We start from the raw sequence: 17228 nt of genomic DNA on the forward strand, positions 1-17228 counted from the left end.
CAGAGGCAAACCAATGTAATTAGAGTTTACAGAAGTGCATGTGGTTGTTTATTTTCTGGTAGGGAGCTGTGCTTAATTGTCCCAGAGAATTAATGACAGTGAAGTGTTTGGTAATACATTTTGAAATGTCGCTGTATTACAGTTTTGCGTTTCAGTAAAGTTACATGCTTAGGTATTTAATTTCACTGGGTAAGAGTAATAATCACAGTTCTAATTAATAACATCTAAGGAAGCATCTCCAGACATGTCTCGACTGTCTTGGGAATCATTTACAGAGTGCACAGAGATAGAGTTCTTGTTTATGCATCAGTGAAACTTGACTGGTGTGTGTAGACAAGGTGATGCTCCTGCCGTAAAACATGGTAGCACTAGTCAGTGATCAAGGCTTGAGTGCAAATTACTTGGCTTTCTCTGAAACTGGAGTCTGAGGTAAAACATAATTTCTTGAAGGAAGACAAGACATCACATTACTGTACTTGTTCTTGCAAAATAAAACTGAGTTGGTGCTTAATGAGAGTGTTTTACTGATAATATTTCAAAGTAATGAATGATGCATTAAATACTATACTAGCTTTGCTCTAAACAGTGAAATCTAACTTCCAAGAAGCATTATTCATGCCTGACTGAAAAAACTGTGTATAGGCAAAGCATACGTCTAATAAAGTAATTTCAGAAGTAAATTCAAAATGTGTAAAGAAAGTATTTCAAATAAATACAAATCATTTCTTAAAAGCTCATCTTTCTGTGTAGAAGGCCCAGATATGGTGATCTCATTTCATTAAACGAGTCCATACTATGTGGGGTTGGTTTATGTACCTTGAATTTCTAGTTCTGAGTTGTAATAACAATTCACTTCTGCTTTTGAATCACAGAATAGTCTCAGTTAGAAGGGAGCCACAAGAATCATCAAGTCTGGCTCCTAAATGAATGGCCCCTGTGGGGATCAAACCCAAGCCCTTGGTGTTATTAGCCTCATGTTTTATGGAGACAAAGCTTTGGTAAAATACATGTTTTAAAACTGGGCAATAAGCAGAAACATTGAGAGGCTTCCAGGAGTACTAGTTACTTGAATGATGCTTTGCCTTATAGAAGGACTGGAACAGAGAAATCTTAATTTACTTAAAATTTTAAAAAATAAAAGGAAAAAGGTAAATTGATCTATAATATTCCATTCATTCTGGGCTCCCTCTGCTCCTCTCCTCTTTGAGATTACACCCAGTTCATAGGACACGGTATTGAGAGGAGATAGAGAGGACACTCACACCCAAAGCCCCATAAATTCAGGGATTTCATTGGTGACTAGTATAAAAAGTAGAAGGCTGTGGAAAATTGGGGGTATGTCCCTGCAGTGGAATGCTGATATTCTAATTTCTTTTTCACTGCTAAGCATGCATTTCATGCATTTAAGTTAATGTACCTGAAAATTTTACGTGTGTACTATTATGTTGATGATAGTTTTGATTTGTTTTCAGCTGTAGGATTGGGATCTTGGTGCTTCCACATGACCCTGAAGTATGAAATGCAGGTGAGTACTGATAAGTAGCTATGAGTCATTTTCTGTGTGTATCTCACTGTACAGTCATACTGCCATTTCCTGGCTAGATGGAACTTGTATAAAATGAGTTAATCTACCTTAAGTATCATTGTACATGACTCCTGCTCTCAACAAGGCAGTAATGCAGGTCTTGTTTCAATAGGTATTTTCCCCTGATTATGTACGAAATATATACTTGCATCTAAAGTAAGAGCTATAATCAATTGCTTATGTTGGTAGAGGAAACTTTATCCTTTGGGAAATCATGTAATCTTTTACACGAGATGTTATTTTAAAATTCCCACAGCTTTGGCACAATAGCAAGCAGTATAAATGAGTTACTGCTATTTATTGTAACTTTTCTCATCTTTATGTTTCTGTATATCTAGCTGTAGCATTAGTACTGAAATCAGTATCTTCTGAGTAGCAGTAGTTGCGTCATCTTCTCTCTTATTTTTGAGTAGACAGCATTCTATGACAAGTCACAGGGCACAGGGATTGTCCTGGTATTTCCTGTTTTCTAAAGGGACACTGGAAGTCTTGTCCTGTCGTCCTCTTTTAGGTCTGCAAAGATGAAGGAAGTGCATGTTTGAATTAAAGTCAGGGTGAAGTGGGATTCTGTTCAAAATTAAGAAACCTGCATTTAAAAGTCTGTGCTGGAAGTCTGTGTTCCAACCACAGTCAATGGAAATACAGTTAAATCAGTGGAGTGGAGAGGGGCAGTTGGCTGGGCTGAATCATTCTCCAGACATTGCCATTGGCAATCCTTGCTCAAAAAAGATTCATTTGTCTAAACAGAGATGTTTAGTGTTATTTTAGACCACGTGGGTTTTCTCTCAAGCCTCTAGCTTCCATCCCACAGAGGTGCAGGTTTCTTAGACTCCTGTTACATCTGCCAGTCTTGGATGGGTGTATTGGAGGTGATAGAGCATCTCAGGTAGCATTAGGCAACTATGCTGTGGCAGCTAAATTAAGTCCTGCGTTTCTGCTGATCACAATGGGACCTACCTCTTGCTGTCTGATTGATGTTTGCCTCCATAATGCTCTGGTTTGTATCTCTCTGCCATGTGGTGGCACTGTCAGCTTCCAGAGAGCACACCGTTGTCACCGTGTAAGAATATTTGGTGCTTTTCTTGGCATGAAAAAGGTGGTTTGTAGAGCCATTTCACTACTCTTTCCCAAATTAGGGTGCCATTTACCTGTATTCACTTCTGTGGTGAAACTGCCTTGAATTTCCACCTTTTTCATATGTCTTCCCTCAGCTGCTTGTTTGTACTGTGGTATTGCAAATCCTCTTTCTCACACTGATGCAGATGTGAGCGAGGGTACCCTGAAACCATGATCATTAAAATTACCCAGACTTTAAACTTTTTATGAAGGGGGAGGTTGTGGGTTTTTGTTTGTTTTGTTTGGGGGGGGGGGGGGGGAATTGTTTTTTGGGTTTGGTTGGGGTTATTTTTTTTGGTTGTTGTTGGCAGTTTTGTGTGTATGTGTGTGTGTAAAGGCTTTACTTTAATCCAAGTCACTTTGCTGCTACTTGCCCAATAGTTCTGGTGTTGCATCAGAACAACTAAGGGGCCTATGAACTGTGGTAAATAAAGTGGGGAAAGAAGCAGATGAGAGGGAAGCAGGATCTTGCATCATCCTGTCGACTGATGTAAAAGGCTTTGTGTGAGGCAGAGAAAGTAAGTTTATTTTGGCAGCCAAGTGAAATCCACAAGTAGTCCATAATTATTCCAATTGCTTGCTTGCTGATCACCATGGAGGAAGCAGTTCAACCAGTAAAAAAACTTTTCTCATTCACTTTATCTCTTGTTATGGTTAAAAATCAGCACTGATAGCTGTTCAAGGAGACTTTTTTTTTACATTTGTTTTGTGGTCTTAGTACTGTAAATGATCAATTCAGTTTGCTTAATTAAGAAAAACATGAAAGATTCTGTTCTTGAAAGCAGTTTTTCAGAATACTTCTGAAGAGATCACCTCTTTTTCTCGTATTTTTATGGGAATCTGCTTGATTGTGCATTCCTCAAGAGTCCAGAAGACTCATTTGGCCAGTGAAATCAGCTCCCTGAGTTCCCTTCTTTCCATGGTTCTTCATTGTCCAGGCATGCCTTTACAGTACTTCTAGAAGCATTACTTCCTTTGGGTACAAAAGTCATTGTCTTCTGCATGCAAATTCTAGCTAAGATCTTTCGAGAGGCTCTTTGTTGCTACTGTAATGTCCCCGAGATGCTGCCAGCATATGAACTTGAGTGTAATCACCTGTCCAAATTTTAAAAATTTTCCTGTATTGTATTTCTTATTTTTCCCCCGCCGTTTTCTTTCATGAGGTGTTAAATGACTCACACTCTTTAACATCCATGTGAATTAATCATGTAGCTTAACTCCTATCAGACTTGGAAAAGCACATCACTGAACTTATAAAATACTATTACTATAAAGCTGAATTCAGCTATTGCTTCTATTTTGTGCCCTCTAAGACACAACAGCAAAGATAAACTGATGTGATGGCAAAGTGCCACCTAACATGCCGGTTAGCTTCAGCTGCTATCAGTGTTCCTGATACTGTCTTTGTGCTGCCTATTGTGGTCCCTGACCCTGCAATGAACAGGTCCTGGGATTTACACCTCGCACTGCCAGGTTGGTTGTGGGCTGGCTCAGCATCGACCTGCCCCTCCCCATGGGTCAGGCCAGTCTGATCACCTCACTGGAGAGAAGCAGAGACAGTGTGGGGGAAGAAGCAATGCCTGCCCTATCAGTGGCAGCTGGTCAGCAGAGCTGTTTAGCACTACTGTGAAACATTTCCTGAACTTTCTATGACCAAAATAACAACAAGCTGGTACTTCACACTCAGGATAATACATCTCTCTCCTTCTGTAAAGAATTAGATCCTTTTTTTTTTTTTTTCTTCAATAGGAAATTTCAAAGCTACAATGCAGTTTTTGACTGTGCTGTTAGAAAATTACCCCAAATCGAGCAGAATCAGGCTGGCTGTATAAAAGGGTCTGAGTAAGCTGCTTACTGCTCTTAACAAGTCTCATTGTTCAGAATAGCATGGTTATGAACTTGTTAGGTACCCTATAGCAGTAGTAGGAAAGCCATTTCTTTACAGGCATGGCCATCAAGAACTTGGAGTGATAATGGAAAAAGGTCAAAATCTTTTTTGCATCTAGTTCTTGTTTTTCTTAGAAGTCAAGCTCTAAAAGTTCTAAAAGCCCTAACTATTAATGTTTGCTTAACATATTGGAAATCAGAGGCTGTGGATGTTCATTGATCCGTTTGTATGCTTTTTCATTTCCATGATTTTCAGTGCTTCTTAAGAGAAGGTAAGTTTAACTGTATATTTATAAGCAGAAATTCATGAAAGTTCTTTGATGAGAAGTTTTACAAGAAAATGATGCTATGATTCTCTTTCCTTCTAATGATAAATGGCAATTTTGAGTGTACCTGCTATTGAGAAATCAACTCTCTTATGATTACAATTTTAATTCCATTCTATTAAGGTGGCAAGTTCCTGAAGAAATAACTGTTTTAGCTGTAACACACCAGCCTTCTCCCAAAGTATAAAAATTATTTAAGACAATAAAACATTATATGTGGCTGTAATTTCTGGGGGGAAAAAAATCAACAAAACAGCCTGCAAGAACCCCACATCAAACAAACAAAAATCCCTGTCTCTGAATTAAAACAATGTAAAAAATTTCTAAAATTAGGAAGTAAACATGCAAGCATATTGCCCATCCTAATAGGCTAAAATTGTATCTTATGCTATGGAAAAATTATGTTTTGGTTTCTCTGTCAAGTCAGAAGATGCTACTGACTGTAAGGCTGTAGATGGGATGGTCTTCTTCAGCCTGGATTTACAGAACTAATTCTTACAAATATTTTAAGAGGTATGAGCGGCAAAAATGTCAAGGTTCTTTGAAGGCATGGGGTTTTATGAAGCCTAATCTTCAAAAGATTCAGAGTAATAAGCTTTTCAATGCAGTAGCTTTCGGTAGCTGAACAGGGTGTGAGAGTACAGTCAAGAAGATGGATATCCAAATGACTTGAAAACTCCTGTTTACTTAAGACTTACCTCTCCCTAATTAACTTAGACAAGCTTGTGAGTTAAAAGTAGCTTTCATGTTTTGATGTCTTTGCTTTTTATAGCTGTTGGATGAACTGCCAATGATATACAGTTGTTGTGTGTTTGTCTACTGCCTGTAAGTATTTGTTAATTTTTTTTCTTGAATATTTATGAAATGTTAACTTCTGAAATGTAGAGTCTCTGAAGCCAAATTTAGCATATATAGAGAGAAAGCTTCTACTCCTTTCAGTGAGATCTGGTTTTGTACAGCATTATGATATTAGAGTACCAGGCTGGCTTTAGTCCTAGTTTTTGCTAATTTAGATATATTTTACCAGTTTGGTTTTTTTTAATAGGGAAAAAACCCCACTCATTAAAGACTTAGTGTAGTATACAAGCAGAACTCAGTGCTACTTATATAAAAACAGCAGCCATAATAAAATCAACTTCAGTAATGCCTACAAAATTAGCAACATTATAATTTTTTGGAACTGGATTTCTATGATGTAGTCTGGCTTCAAATGCAAATTTCAGGTTTCTGGCTAAACCTGCTTTTCACTCATCTGGAAAATTAAAGGGAAAAGATTTTATGAAGAGTTGAATGCGTATTTTGGGGAGAGTGTCTTGGAACATGCGTGACAGCTTAATGCGATGCCAGGATGTTTTCTCCCATTTAATTTTGGGAGCAGTGTAGCATTTGACAACTGTAACGATACCCGAAGTTGGCTTTTTCTTGGCTGTTGCTGCAAGGTCTGGATTTAACATGACTTGTTGTGTCACTTGGCAAATCCGAATGATAAATCAACTTGTTGCAGACAAAAAGAGGGGGAAAAAAAAGTCTTTTTGCTTTTGAACTTATCAAATATTCAGCTGTTGAAAATTGTGCTGTCTTGGTGAAGATTACTCGTAGCTTGCAATGGAGATGGGATGCTGTAGGACTAAACCCCTATCTGTGGAAATTGCCCTCAGTATGTGACTCATACATTAGTGTGATTTGTACAAATTCGGGACCAGAATCATAATGCCTCTTTTAACAGAAATATTTCTATTGTAGCTCCCTATCTCCTTGCAATTGCCTTTGCATTTATTTTGTCTGATTTGAATGTGACTGGAAGAAAGGATGAGAAGTGGCTATAAAAATCTATCTGATTTTTTTTTTGTGCAATGGTTACTCTATTATCTTCAAAAGCACTGAAGTCTGTTACTGCATTTATAGCTCTAATAAGATTCTGTGTATGTATGTCTGGTAGCAATTAAAATGTTCAAAAAATGAGCTAATATGTAGTTTAGGAGGCCTTTAATAGTTGTTTTGGTTTGCTTGAGGGTAGGTTGCAGGTGGTTGTGCACAGGACATTCCCTTATACATCATTCAGTCCTGCTGATTCTCAAGCTATGTAATTACTTCACCAAGCCATTTTGCAATGTAGCACATTGTGCTGCCTTTAGACTTTTTGTTTCCCAGATGTGTTTGTATTTTATTTCCTTTTATCCATTCATGATGGTGTCTGTTTCTCAAAGTTTATAAACAAAGGAACTAGACAGATGTAACTTGGAATTATATAGACAACTTCCTCCAGCCCTGATGATAATGGGCTTCTCAAAATTCATTTTTGTTGGGTTTTTTTGGACCTTTTTTCTGGTGGAGATACAGTATGGGATGTGTGTGTATTTCCATCACAGCTGAGACTGAGGTGTAGCATAGAGATTGTGAAGGTAATTTTAATTGGTTGTTCTACATACTGGGAGCAGTCAGGTGGTTTTACCTTCCACTTCTACCAGTACCCAATCTAGCAAATTTACTGCACTGCAGCTGTAGTGAAACCATAAACAATCTACATTCTTAACAGATCTGAGTTCACTGTTTTGTAAGGCAGTCCTTTTCCTACCCTGCCATTTGCCAGTAATGTTTTTTGACAGCTGTGTTGCATTTGAAACCAGTTTCTAATTTGCCATCCATTATCACCCTGTGAGCCCCTTCTGAAAACAATTCTGCTTCACAAACTCTTTTCTAAGAGTGGGTTACTTCTTGGCATATGCTTGAGCTTATCAGTGTTGGGGGGTTTTTTTGCCTTAGATGGTTTTTTTAAAAACATTTATTGGTAAAAGTATGAGTTTTTCTCCTAAAATAATGCATCTTTATTGGAGGAGTTAGAACTTCTTGAGGGGCCTAAAACTAATTTAGATCAATTTTCTCACAATTTTTTTAATAATATACCTTGGAAATTGCATCCATTATATGGTAAGTGATGAATGTTATCTCTCTCCTTTATCCTCTCTTCCAGATACGAATGTTTCAAGTACAAGAATACAGTCAATTATCCACTGCTTTTCTTGTTAATAACATACAGTGTCGTAGTCAGCATAGTAAGTAACTTTTTCTAATATGGCATTTTCACCCTTAGGTTGGTAGTTTTTCTGACGGTGGAGAAATGTTATAGAGGCAATACTAAATCTCTGTCACTTCCAGTCAAGAAAGACAAATTATTCTTTTGTTGGGGAAATTATGTTGCTGGCCAGAGAAACCTGAAACCTTTCTATCTAAACTCCTGTATAGAATAAATGAAGAAGAAAAGTAATAATCCAGTTGCTAGAATAGTAAAGTGAGAAAAACAGTCGCCATTGACTTGCTATGAGACCTTGGATGAGCTGTATTCCTCACCTTCTTTCACTTTAATTCATCTATAGAAATAGAATCATCCTGTTTGACTACAAAAAAGTGAACTGTGATACCCAGTCCAGGATGCAGACTGGTGTTTTAAAACAGGCAGAATAAGAAGAGAACTTAACTGTTAGTTAAAATGCTTCTAATTTTTTTGTGTCACAGCTAACTTGACTCCCTTTGTTAATGGAGTGTTCTTCCTTTATGAATAAATTTAGTTTTGTGCTGGCTGTCAACCACAGATGGAATTTCCTTTGTAATTTTTATTGATAACCATTTCTTAAAAAATTAAAGTATTATTTTAAGTCATCTTCAGCTGCGAAAATCCTTGCCTCTTTTGTTTCTCCTAAAATTTTTTACACTTGTAGCACATTATGTCTAATGTCTAGTGCCCTTCCCTCTTCAAGAACATAAATTAACTGTTTTAATGGAAGGACTGGAAGAACTAGTAGCTTTTTGTGAAATGAATTGAAATGTTAAATTATTGTCAAAAGCATTAATAATAGCAAATCAAAGTTGAGTATGTTTTCTTTTTTGCAATGCGTACCAAGAACATCTGGTAACTTCAGCATCTTAATTGTTTTTGTATGTATTCAACTCTATCAAATTAGAAGTCTTATGTTAGATGTTAATGTTTCTATTTGTGCTTCTAAGTTTAAAATAATTCCACAGTTAAAACCTCAGGATTTGCCAGAGGAAAATTCAAATATTTAATCAACTTTAAACATGCATGAGTAGGCACTCATGGTTTGATTCTAGCAGAACAAGACTTGGCAATATTTAGATGAATAATGTTATGATGGTTCTGTTGCAAATTATTTCTCTTTTTTAATCTTTCCAGGTTTACCTAAATTTGAAAGAGCCTGTATTCCATCAGGTAAATCTTGCTCTGTTGGAACAGCAAATTTTGGTTTTTAACTATGCTTTTTTAGTGGAAAGTGTTACAGTATTTTACTGCTGGAAGAAAGATGGAAGGGAAGCGCAATTTGCCTTTTGCTTTTTCTTTAAGCAGTATTGGTGCCTGTCGTGTCACCATCCTCTTACTTAGTGACCTGAAAAACTAGAATGCTTCAATGTGTGTTGTGTTTTAGCTTTTGACCTAATATTTCCCATGGTTTTCATCAGTGGCAGTTGTAATGAGGTGACCCTAAGGTGTGTGAGACAGGAAGAGCTAAATGAGTCTTTTTCTGCCATTTTCCATTAGCAGCTGCTTTGAAACTATGACCTTACATCATAAGATGGCTTGATTGGCTTACCATGTTCTCTCTGCTTTAACACATTAGTTTATTGGGGTTTTTTAACCTCTCTGCTTTAACACATTAGTTTATTGGGTTTTTTTAACTACTCAGCTTTATTTTGTGGAAATTCAAGGTGAATTTAAGCACAGAATACCCTCTAGGGTTAGGTAGCAGGCTGCTTTGCACAGGCTTAAAGGCATATTTAGTACAGGTTCCTTTTGTAGCAGCCCAGGACTATTAATGTGCATCCCCTGCCTGTGGGGATAGGACTTGTACCACTTACCTCTTCACAGGAGGTTAGAAATGATGCTCATTTCTGTATGCCATGGGTAGTTTTCCCTCATTTATGATTTTTTGATTAGGGATAACAGCTGAAAAATTGCCAAGCAAAAAGCACTGAGCTCCTTGCAGGACAGAGCTTTAAAGCCTTAATTTCTGAAATTGGTAGTGCCACTGCTTGTCAAAATGTGCCTGCTGCATCAGCAGTTGTAAAAGTGATACGTGACTCCTGTTGGTGGATTAGTGAAGCTCTGATCAAGAGAATAAATTTTCAGCCGCTCCAAATGATCTCCCCTAGGAACATGAATTGTTGCCCTACCTGTAGATAAAAGAGAAATTTGCAGGGTGGGTTTTTTTGGTAATATTAATTAAATCCTTTCTTTTTTTTCCCCTACTTACATTTCCAGCAGAAATATACTGGCTGGGATGAAAGTGACAATTTCTGGTGCTTTTACTGAGCTGGTCATAACCAGTTTTGAATGAAGTGACTTATATTAGTTTTGTTAACAACAGTGGCAAAATTTACTATTTATAAAATGAACTCTTATCTCTTTAATCAGTTATTTACCTGAGCTACATTTATTGGAATAAATACATCACAGCTTCATTATAGTGCAGTTTGATGCATTGGCATAGGTATTGCCCCATGTCACAGAAACTATAAGACAATAGATATTGTCTTATAGACTTCTTGGAAAAGAGGGAAATAGGGAAACTTTAACTGTTACCCCACACCTTTATTTTTTTGCATCTGCTTTCTCTTAGGTTCAGAATATGAATTCCCTGTTATAATTTATACATGAGGAATCAATGTAGAAAATATTTGGATCCATAAAAGTGCTGGACTTCTTACAACAATTCTTTGCAAATTGATTTTTATGGAGAACGTACAGTTATGGCCAAATTCCAAATGTTCGAGTACTGTACTCATTTTTTCACAGTCTTTGCCAAATACATTGTAAATCCTTAGGAAATATTTCCCTTACTGCACAGCTAAGCAAGGCTATTTTCTTAATACTTCTGCATTATTTTAGAGTGCATTTAAAAAGAAAAAGTTGAATCATTTCTGTAAGCATTTTCAAACTGAATGGGTCACTTAGACTTGAAGTAAAATTAAATATGTTCATGCAGTCGTAGTTTAAATCACAATCTTTGTAACTAGATTAGAAAGCAGTATCAGGAGATAAAGCAGCATTTGATTCCTCTAGGTGTTTGTCTGTGATTATTAAAAGTTGTCAGCAAAAAGAGGAATAACTACAAGGATAACTTTTTATTGTTCATTGTTTCAGTATGGGTTGTGGGTTTTTTCCTCTAGAAGGAGACCAGTGAAAATGGAGAAAGGATCCTATTATATTTAGCAGCTAGGATCCAAGTCTCATTTTTCCCGAAATTACTTTCTACTTCTCTTCCCAATATAGGCTCAAATTGCTGGCTGCCAGCAGGGCACGAAGGTGATTTCAGTTTGTTATTCATGGCACAGTGGCAACAGAGACCAACTTCTTTTTCTGCCTCCCTATATTAAAGGAGATCTTTAAGGGTTTTAGTGCTTCAACCATAGGAGGGATGAGATGCACGTTTTGGGCAGTTGGAGGCAGCACATCATTAGAAGGAAAAACCAATTCTTGGTTAACAACTCATCTAGTATTTTTTGCCACCTCATCGATTAAAAGAAATATATTAATGGCCTTTACAGGCATATAGTATCTTGTTTATGTTCAAATTTATTAGTGTTAATTTTCAAGGTGCTAAACAACCCTACATCCCAGCTGTTCGGTTGTTTTTAAGCCAGCATCATTGTCACAGAAAACAGCTGGGCCTCTCCTCTCTTTTCCATCTGGCACACAAATTTATTTTCTGATGTGAATTTGATTGGGGAACTCAACAGGTTAAAACTCTCCTCGGAATTAATTTTAAATCAGATTAGTTGTTCATCCCTGTTTACCACATGTATATTTGTGCTTATACAAGGAAAGGGGCAGGGGAAGACTGACTGCTTGTGTGGAGTGATCCACAGACATACAGAGACAGCCCTGGAAGTAGAAGTTACTCTGAAGTCACACTTTTCAACTCAAGTCTTACAAGTAGCCTTCTTCCTAATATAATGAGGCCTAGGAAGCTGTCACGTACAAAGCAATGTGTTCCATCCTGGTTTGTCTGCTTGCTCCATACCATATCTGATCACTTGTAGTGATCAAAAACCTCATTCAGATAATGGGCCAATTTATGTGAATGGTCAAATAGAACTGAAAACCTGTTTTATTTGCATAGTCATCTGCTGTGGGAGTTTGAAGCAAATTTTAGCAAACAAATAATTAAAAGTTTAATGAAAATTAGATCAAATAGCTGTTTCTTCTACATTAGGAAACGTGATGTAAAAAATAGGCATTCTAAAATGTTGTGGTGTCCCATGAGAAACCAAGCAAGCTGGAAAAGCAATCAGTCGGAGAATTGTAAGGGAGTGGGTAGTAGGGTAAGGGTGTAGGGTAAGGGAGTGACTGGTGAAAAATTACTAAAGGAGATTATGAAAAGCCTGAATTTTCTTGGAATCAGTAGTGGGACCGTTTTGTTTGGTTGGTTTTCTTTTTAACAACCTGTAGAAGGAAAAAGAAAAGTGTGCTGGTAGTATTTGTGATGATACAAAATTCAGAGGCCTCAGCGAGTACTGGGGAGGAAATGAAGAGATAACTGGGAGACCTTGAGGACTAAGATGACGACTGATTCAAAATGGAAGAGATGCACTGATGGGCAAATACAGATTATTCTTGTTCTAAACTGCTCACAGTTCACCAAAGGGAGGGGAAGGAGTGCCTGGATGTGTTTGCTGATCACAGCATAACAACATGACCACAGATTTTTTTTTTTCTTTTTTTTTTTTGGATAGAAGTAAAATACAAGTATTGGATTTACCTACTAAGGGGACTTTGAGTAAGTGGGAGAAAGCAAGCATGGCAGGAAAAGGTATTTCATTTGCCGTAATTTTTTTTTTTTCTGTATGGGTGTTCTAAATACACAAGTGCAAAGAAGAAAGTGAAATCGCAATGAAATCTGTGTATAGAGTACATAAGGGAGCCTGAAACTGCATGAAGAACATGTTATGTAGAGCACAACCTGTTCAGACTTGCAGGATTCACCGTTTTGGGGAATCTGCGTGGACCCACTCGATGTCTTACAGCTAGCTCTCCAAAATCCCTCCTGCTGCTAAGGCAACAGTTAGTTGTAAGCTTGTGGTTATATATTGTGCCTTTTAGTGGAATGTGTTCTTACTTTCTGTATGTTCAGATTCCTCAGTATTTTGTCCAAAATGTTTTCAGGTGCGTCTTCATCACAGAGATTTTTCTGTTCTGTCATTGTCCTGCTGATGAGCACTTACGAACCAGACTTGAGTGACAGTTCACCCTTCCACAGCTCATTTGGGGACGTCTTCCCAAGCGAGTACAGCTTTCATTCTGGCTGGTGCTTCTTACCTGCACAGTAGCTTAGGGAATGAGGAAGGCTATTCTGACTCTCCAAAGGTTCAGCTCTACAAGTCATTGGAGGGGCAGCTTGGCTTTCTGTGGCAGACAGTGTTGCAGAAGCAGTGACTTGTGTGTCACTTTGCTATCACGTATGTGCATCTAAACAGGACCAAACCCAGTGAATCTGAGTGAGTTCATTCAGGAGCTGTCAAGGCAGCCCATGGTACTACACAGTTGTAATCGTGCCGAGTTACTTGGTGCTTCAGTGTCATCTTGGGGATTGTCCTTCCTTTTCCTCTCAGCTCAGATTTCTTCTCCAGAAATCCAAAAACATGTAGAACTCTGTTTTCTTTGTTGCAAATTGCAAATACAGTTTCCACATTCAAGTACTTAAGGTGAGTATCTTTGATAGCTGGTTGGGGTTAAGTTAAGCAGGTTGCCACGAGCCCAAAATCTCTCTGTGCAGTTCCCAACAGCTCTACTAATATTTGCGGCTGATAAATTGATTTTATTAGCCAAGGATGAGTAGAAAGCAAGGAGCAGAGGAAACAGAGAAGTGGAAATAGCAAGCTATTGCTGCGTTCTGTACTACAAGGGTAGATGAAGAATCAGTTTTGTATGCTCCCCCTCAGAATGTGGAGTACCAGCCTTGCTGCTGACCCTTCATAAGTGATTCTAAGTATGATTTGCTTAATTGCTTCCACATCAAAAATGCTGCCAGACATTGAGCCCTGAAGTGCTTACTTCCCATTTGTGAATTAGAAGGACGTTCTTCATATTTGGCCTTCTTAGAAGGTAATCCACTGTGTATTCATCAGACTTTGGGTTTTTCCCTCAATTGCAAAGATACCTTCAAAGCTGAAATATGCACAGCTTTATTTGCATTTGAAACAGCAAAGAGGGAATGGTCTAGTGGTAACAGAAGTTTGAGATCCTGATGTTTCCATTTGTTTCAATTGCAGTCCAAGGATGTTCTCTGGCTTACAATTTAATGGAAGCGTGAGACAAAATTGCAGAAAACTTGCTTGGGTTCTCATCTGTCACTTAAGTGATGTGTTAGTTAAAGAAAAGAAGGACAAAGGGGGCTGAAAGAATGGAAAACTTTGAGTTAACTTGAATAAGGCAGATTTTTCTTTTTTTATATATTACTGTACTTTGTCCTTCTTGGGGTGGATGGGTAATACCTAACAAAGTTTTACCATTATGAAAGTAGTAAAGCCATGGGTTGTAAAGGAGATAAAGTAAGCACTGCTCCCTGACATCTGAACTAGGTTGTGCAGCTTGGTGTGTAGCCCTCTAGTAAGACACAGCTGAGGGAGAGACGTGAAGCTACAGTCTGTATATCACAGCAACACCTCCTGGGTGCTCACCTTCAGGGAGGAGGATTAGAGCATGCAGAGCAGAACAGTTTGTTGTTCCAGTCTTCCACAGGCTTTTAAACACAAATGTGTTTTACTGCTAACAACCTGTTTGGGTGGGGAAGCAGAAAAGGCAAGAAATTGAAGTGTCAGCTCTGGGCATATTTTTCTTCAGTCACTGCAAGGTTCTTTTTATTTTTTTTTTCCTTCCTCCCTCCATTAAGACTGTCCTCTTCTGCAAGCCATTAACTCACTAGGAAATACCAAGCTGGAAACTTTGCAAAGAAAGCTTTTTGTAGCTTTTGCTTTTTCCTGCTTTTAGCAACTGCTGAAAAAGGTAGCATTTACCTGGGCTTTGGGCTGCTGTAAGATCTGTTTCTCTAGGCATAGTCTGACACTATTTAACTCCTTGTACAACGAATCCAAAAGCAATTTGGGTACAAGCATAAGGGTGGCCACAACCCCTAACGTGTATGAGAGAAATTGCTCTTAATGGATAGGTTTTTCCCATATCTCTGCTGCAAAGGAGTATTTTAGCAATGAAAATTTTAAGAAGGAGGAGATCAGCAAAGAAAGAGATATCAGCAAATCAAACTGTAATTTGGATTCTAGAGGAGCCTTTCTATGACTACCTTCCTCTGTACCATCCCTCTCTTAGAATAAATTGCTGGATTTGATTAGAAAAGTGAAACGGGCTGTTTTAAATGAAGCTGATAACGTATTTATGTGGGTGGGGTCTTTTTAGGCAAAATGGCAACAATGAAGAATTGTACCAGCGTGCAGCACCTAGCACACCTGAGCACTCACCTTCCTACCCTTAGCTTGGGACTGATAAGCACTTGATACTCAGGCTGTGTCTAGCAGGTTTTGGTGGTTTTCTTTTTTTCCTGGTTTATGTGGTGTACCCCAACAAGGGGACTGGAAGTAACTAACAGCTTTGTATAAATTACAAGCCAGAACCAATTAGCCTTTCAAATAGTTTTGCTTTGTTTAGCTCTACAGAGCAGAACACACAGTAGTAGTAGTTTATTTACTGAAGTTCTTTAATCTTGTGCTGAATGCAAATAAAGAGCTACTGTGCTGACTGACTTTGAACAGTCAGCATTGGAGCTTGCTTGTACCTGTTGTAAAACATAAGGGTTCTGTTGTCTGTCCTGTTCTGTATATGTGCACTGATAATATGGTGTGTGCTACTAACCTCATCCTTAAAGCTAAAAGGAGTTTGCAAATTTGCCTTTATGGACTTTTGGAAGGCAGGTTTCACTTCCCATTATCACAGTAACCTATTTTATGTGAGATGCCTAGACATGCTTACAGGATAGTAGGATCTGAATGCCCCAGTTACAGCAGAGTGAGAGGCAGTCCCTGTCTCAAAGGCAGTTGAAAAGAAGGAGGGGTATGAGGAGGTCAGTAGAACATGGTAAGGACACTGGTTTGTAAGCACACTTCTTTCTGTGAGGTTTAGTGACTTTTAAAAATAGACAGCAAAGGTTTGTAATTTTTCTGTTTCATGTAAAACAAAGGCAGAATTAGCCAGTAGCTAACTAGAAGCAAGATGAGAAAGTTAAGTCAGTGAACAAGGAAGAAAAAAATACTGAAAGGCTTGTGGGCTGCTGGAGAGAGGCAAAAAGAGGAAGGCACAGTTGCTTGGAACAAACTGCCTTTTGGCAGGAGGAAACCAGTGTTCAGAATAAAAAATATAGAAAGTAATTGAATGTCACCAGTGTTTAAAAGTCCTCCCTGCTGCAGTGACTTCTGCATCACTTCTCAGGCATGACTGGCCACATTTTTTCCTCTTCTTTAATCTGTATATCTTGGAGGTGGTGTTACATGGATTTTTAAATTTGTGAATAAGAAAAGGAGAGTGATTTAAAGATCACGAGGCAAAAAATAAATTATTACTTTGACTTTTTATATAAGTCAGGTGATTGCATTCAAATTCATCAAGCCTCTGGTGAGTCAGATTTTGCTCATGGATCTTTTCAGAGTGTGCAGCCTTCCCACTATATAATTAGATTGTTTGGATTTAATCTGTAATAGTTGTTTGAAATGCTTCCTGGAAAGTTTTTGCCCATACTGATGCTCAGTGTGGGAATAGTGCATTGTCTATTCAGGTGTTTGCTTTCAAGAAAAAATATTAATTAAATATCAGTGAAAGTAGTACAGCTTTCAGAAACAGTTTTAGCTGATGCTTACACTATCCTGGGCTAAAATGCACAGAGAGAGAAGAGAGAATAGGGGTTAGTTACCGGTTTTGATTTCAGGATGCTTTCCGAGTGCCATCTAGTGTTTGCTTTCTGATTCAGAACAGTGAAACATTGGTTTTACACAACTGACCTTTCCTGCAATTGTATAAAGGACACTGTTTATAATCATACTTTTATTTGAAACTTTAACAGAAGGTTTTGTGGAGACGAAGTTAGAAGGAATGCTATTTTCCTGACACTTAAAAACAAAAAAAACCAACAGAGACTTCAAAATGTTTTTACTCCTCTAGTAATTTATAAGATATCTTGAGCCCAACTGCTGAATTTTATCTCTTTTTTTATTTTCAGGTCATGTATGGAACACTAGTTTCCATCATAGTTCTAAGATCTGTTTATATAGTATTATGGTAAGTAACTATTTAATTCAGC

At 37.9% G+C, this 17228-nt stretch overlaps 1 protein-coding gene across 1 annotated transcript in view; it reads left to right on the plus strand.

Annotated features, from left to right (window-relative positions):
- ACER3 (alkaline ceramidase 3) overlaps positions 1–17228 on the plus strand; it is a gene marked incomplete at its 5' end in the record, with an annotated part of 56824 nt that overhangs the window by 25408 nt on the left and 14188 nt on the right. The window contains 5 exons of the mRNA XM_039561728.1: positions 1473–1525; positions 5687–5739; positions 7886–7967; positions 9104–9139; positions 17148–17206. Coding sequence (XP_039417662.1) covers positions 1473–1525; positions 5687–5739; positions 7886–7967; positions 9104–9139; positions 17148–17206 — 283 coding nt within the window. The remainder of the gene's footprint in view (positions 1–1472; positions 1526–5686; positions 5740–7885; positions 7968–9103; positions 9140–17147; positions 17207–17228) is intronic.

The sequence above is a fragment of the Corvus cornix genome, chromosome 1, assembly GCF_000738735.6.
Source record: "Corvus cornix cornix isolate S_Up_H32 chromosome 1, ASM73873v5, whole genome shotgun sequence".
Taxonomy (NCBI): domain Eukaryota; kingdom Metazoa; phylum Chordata; class Aves; order Passeriformes; family Corvidae; genus Corvus; species Corvus cornix.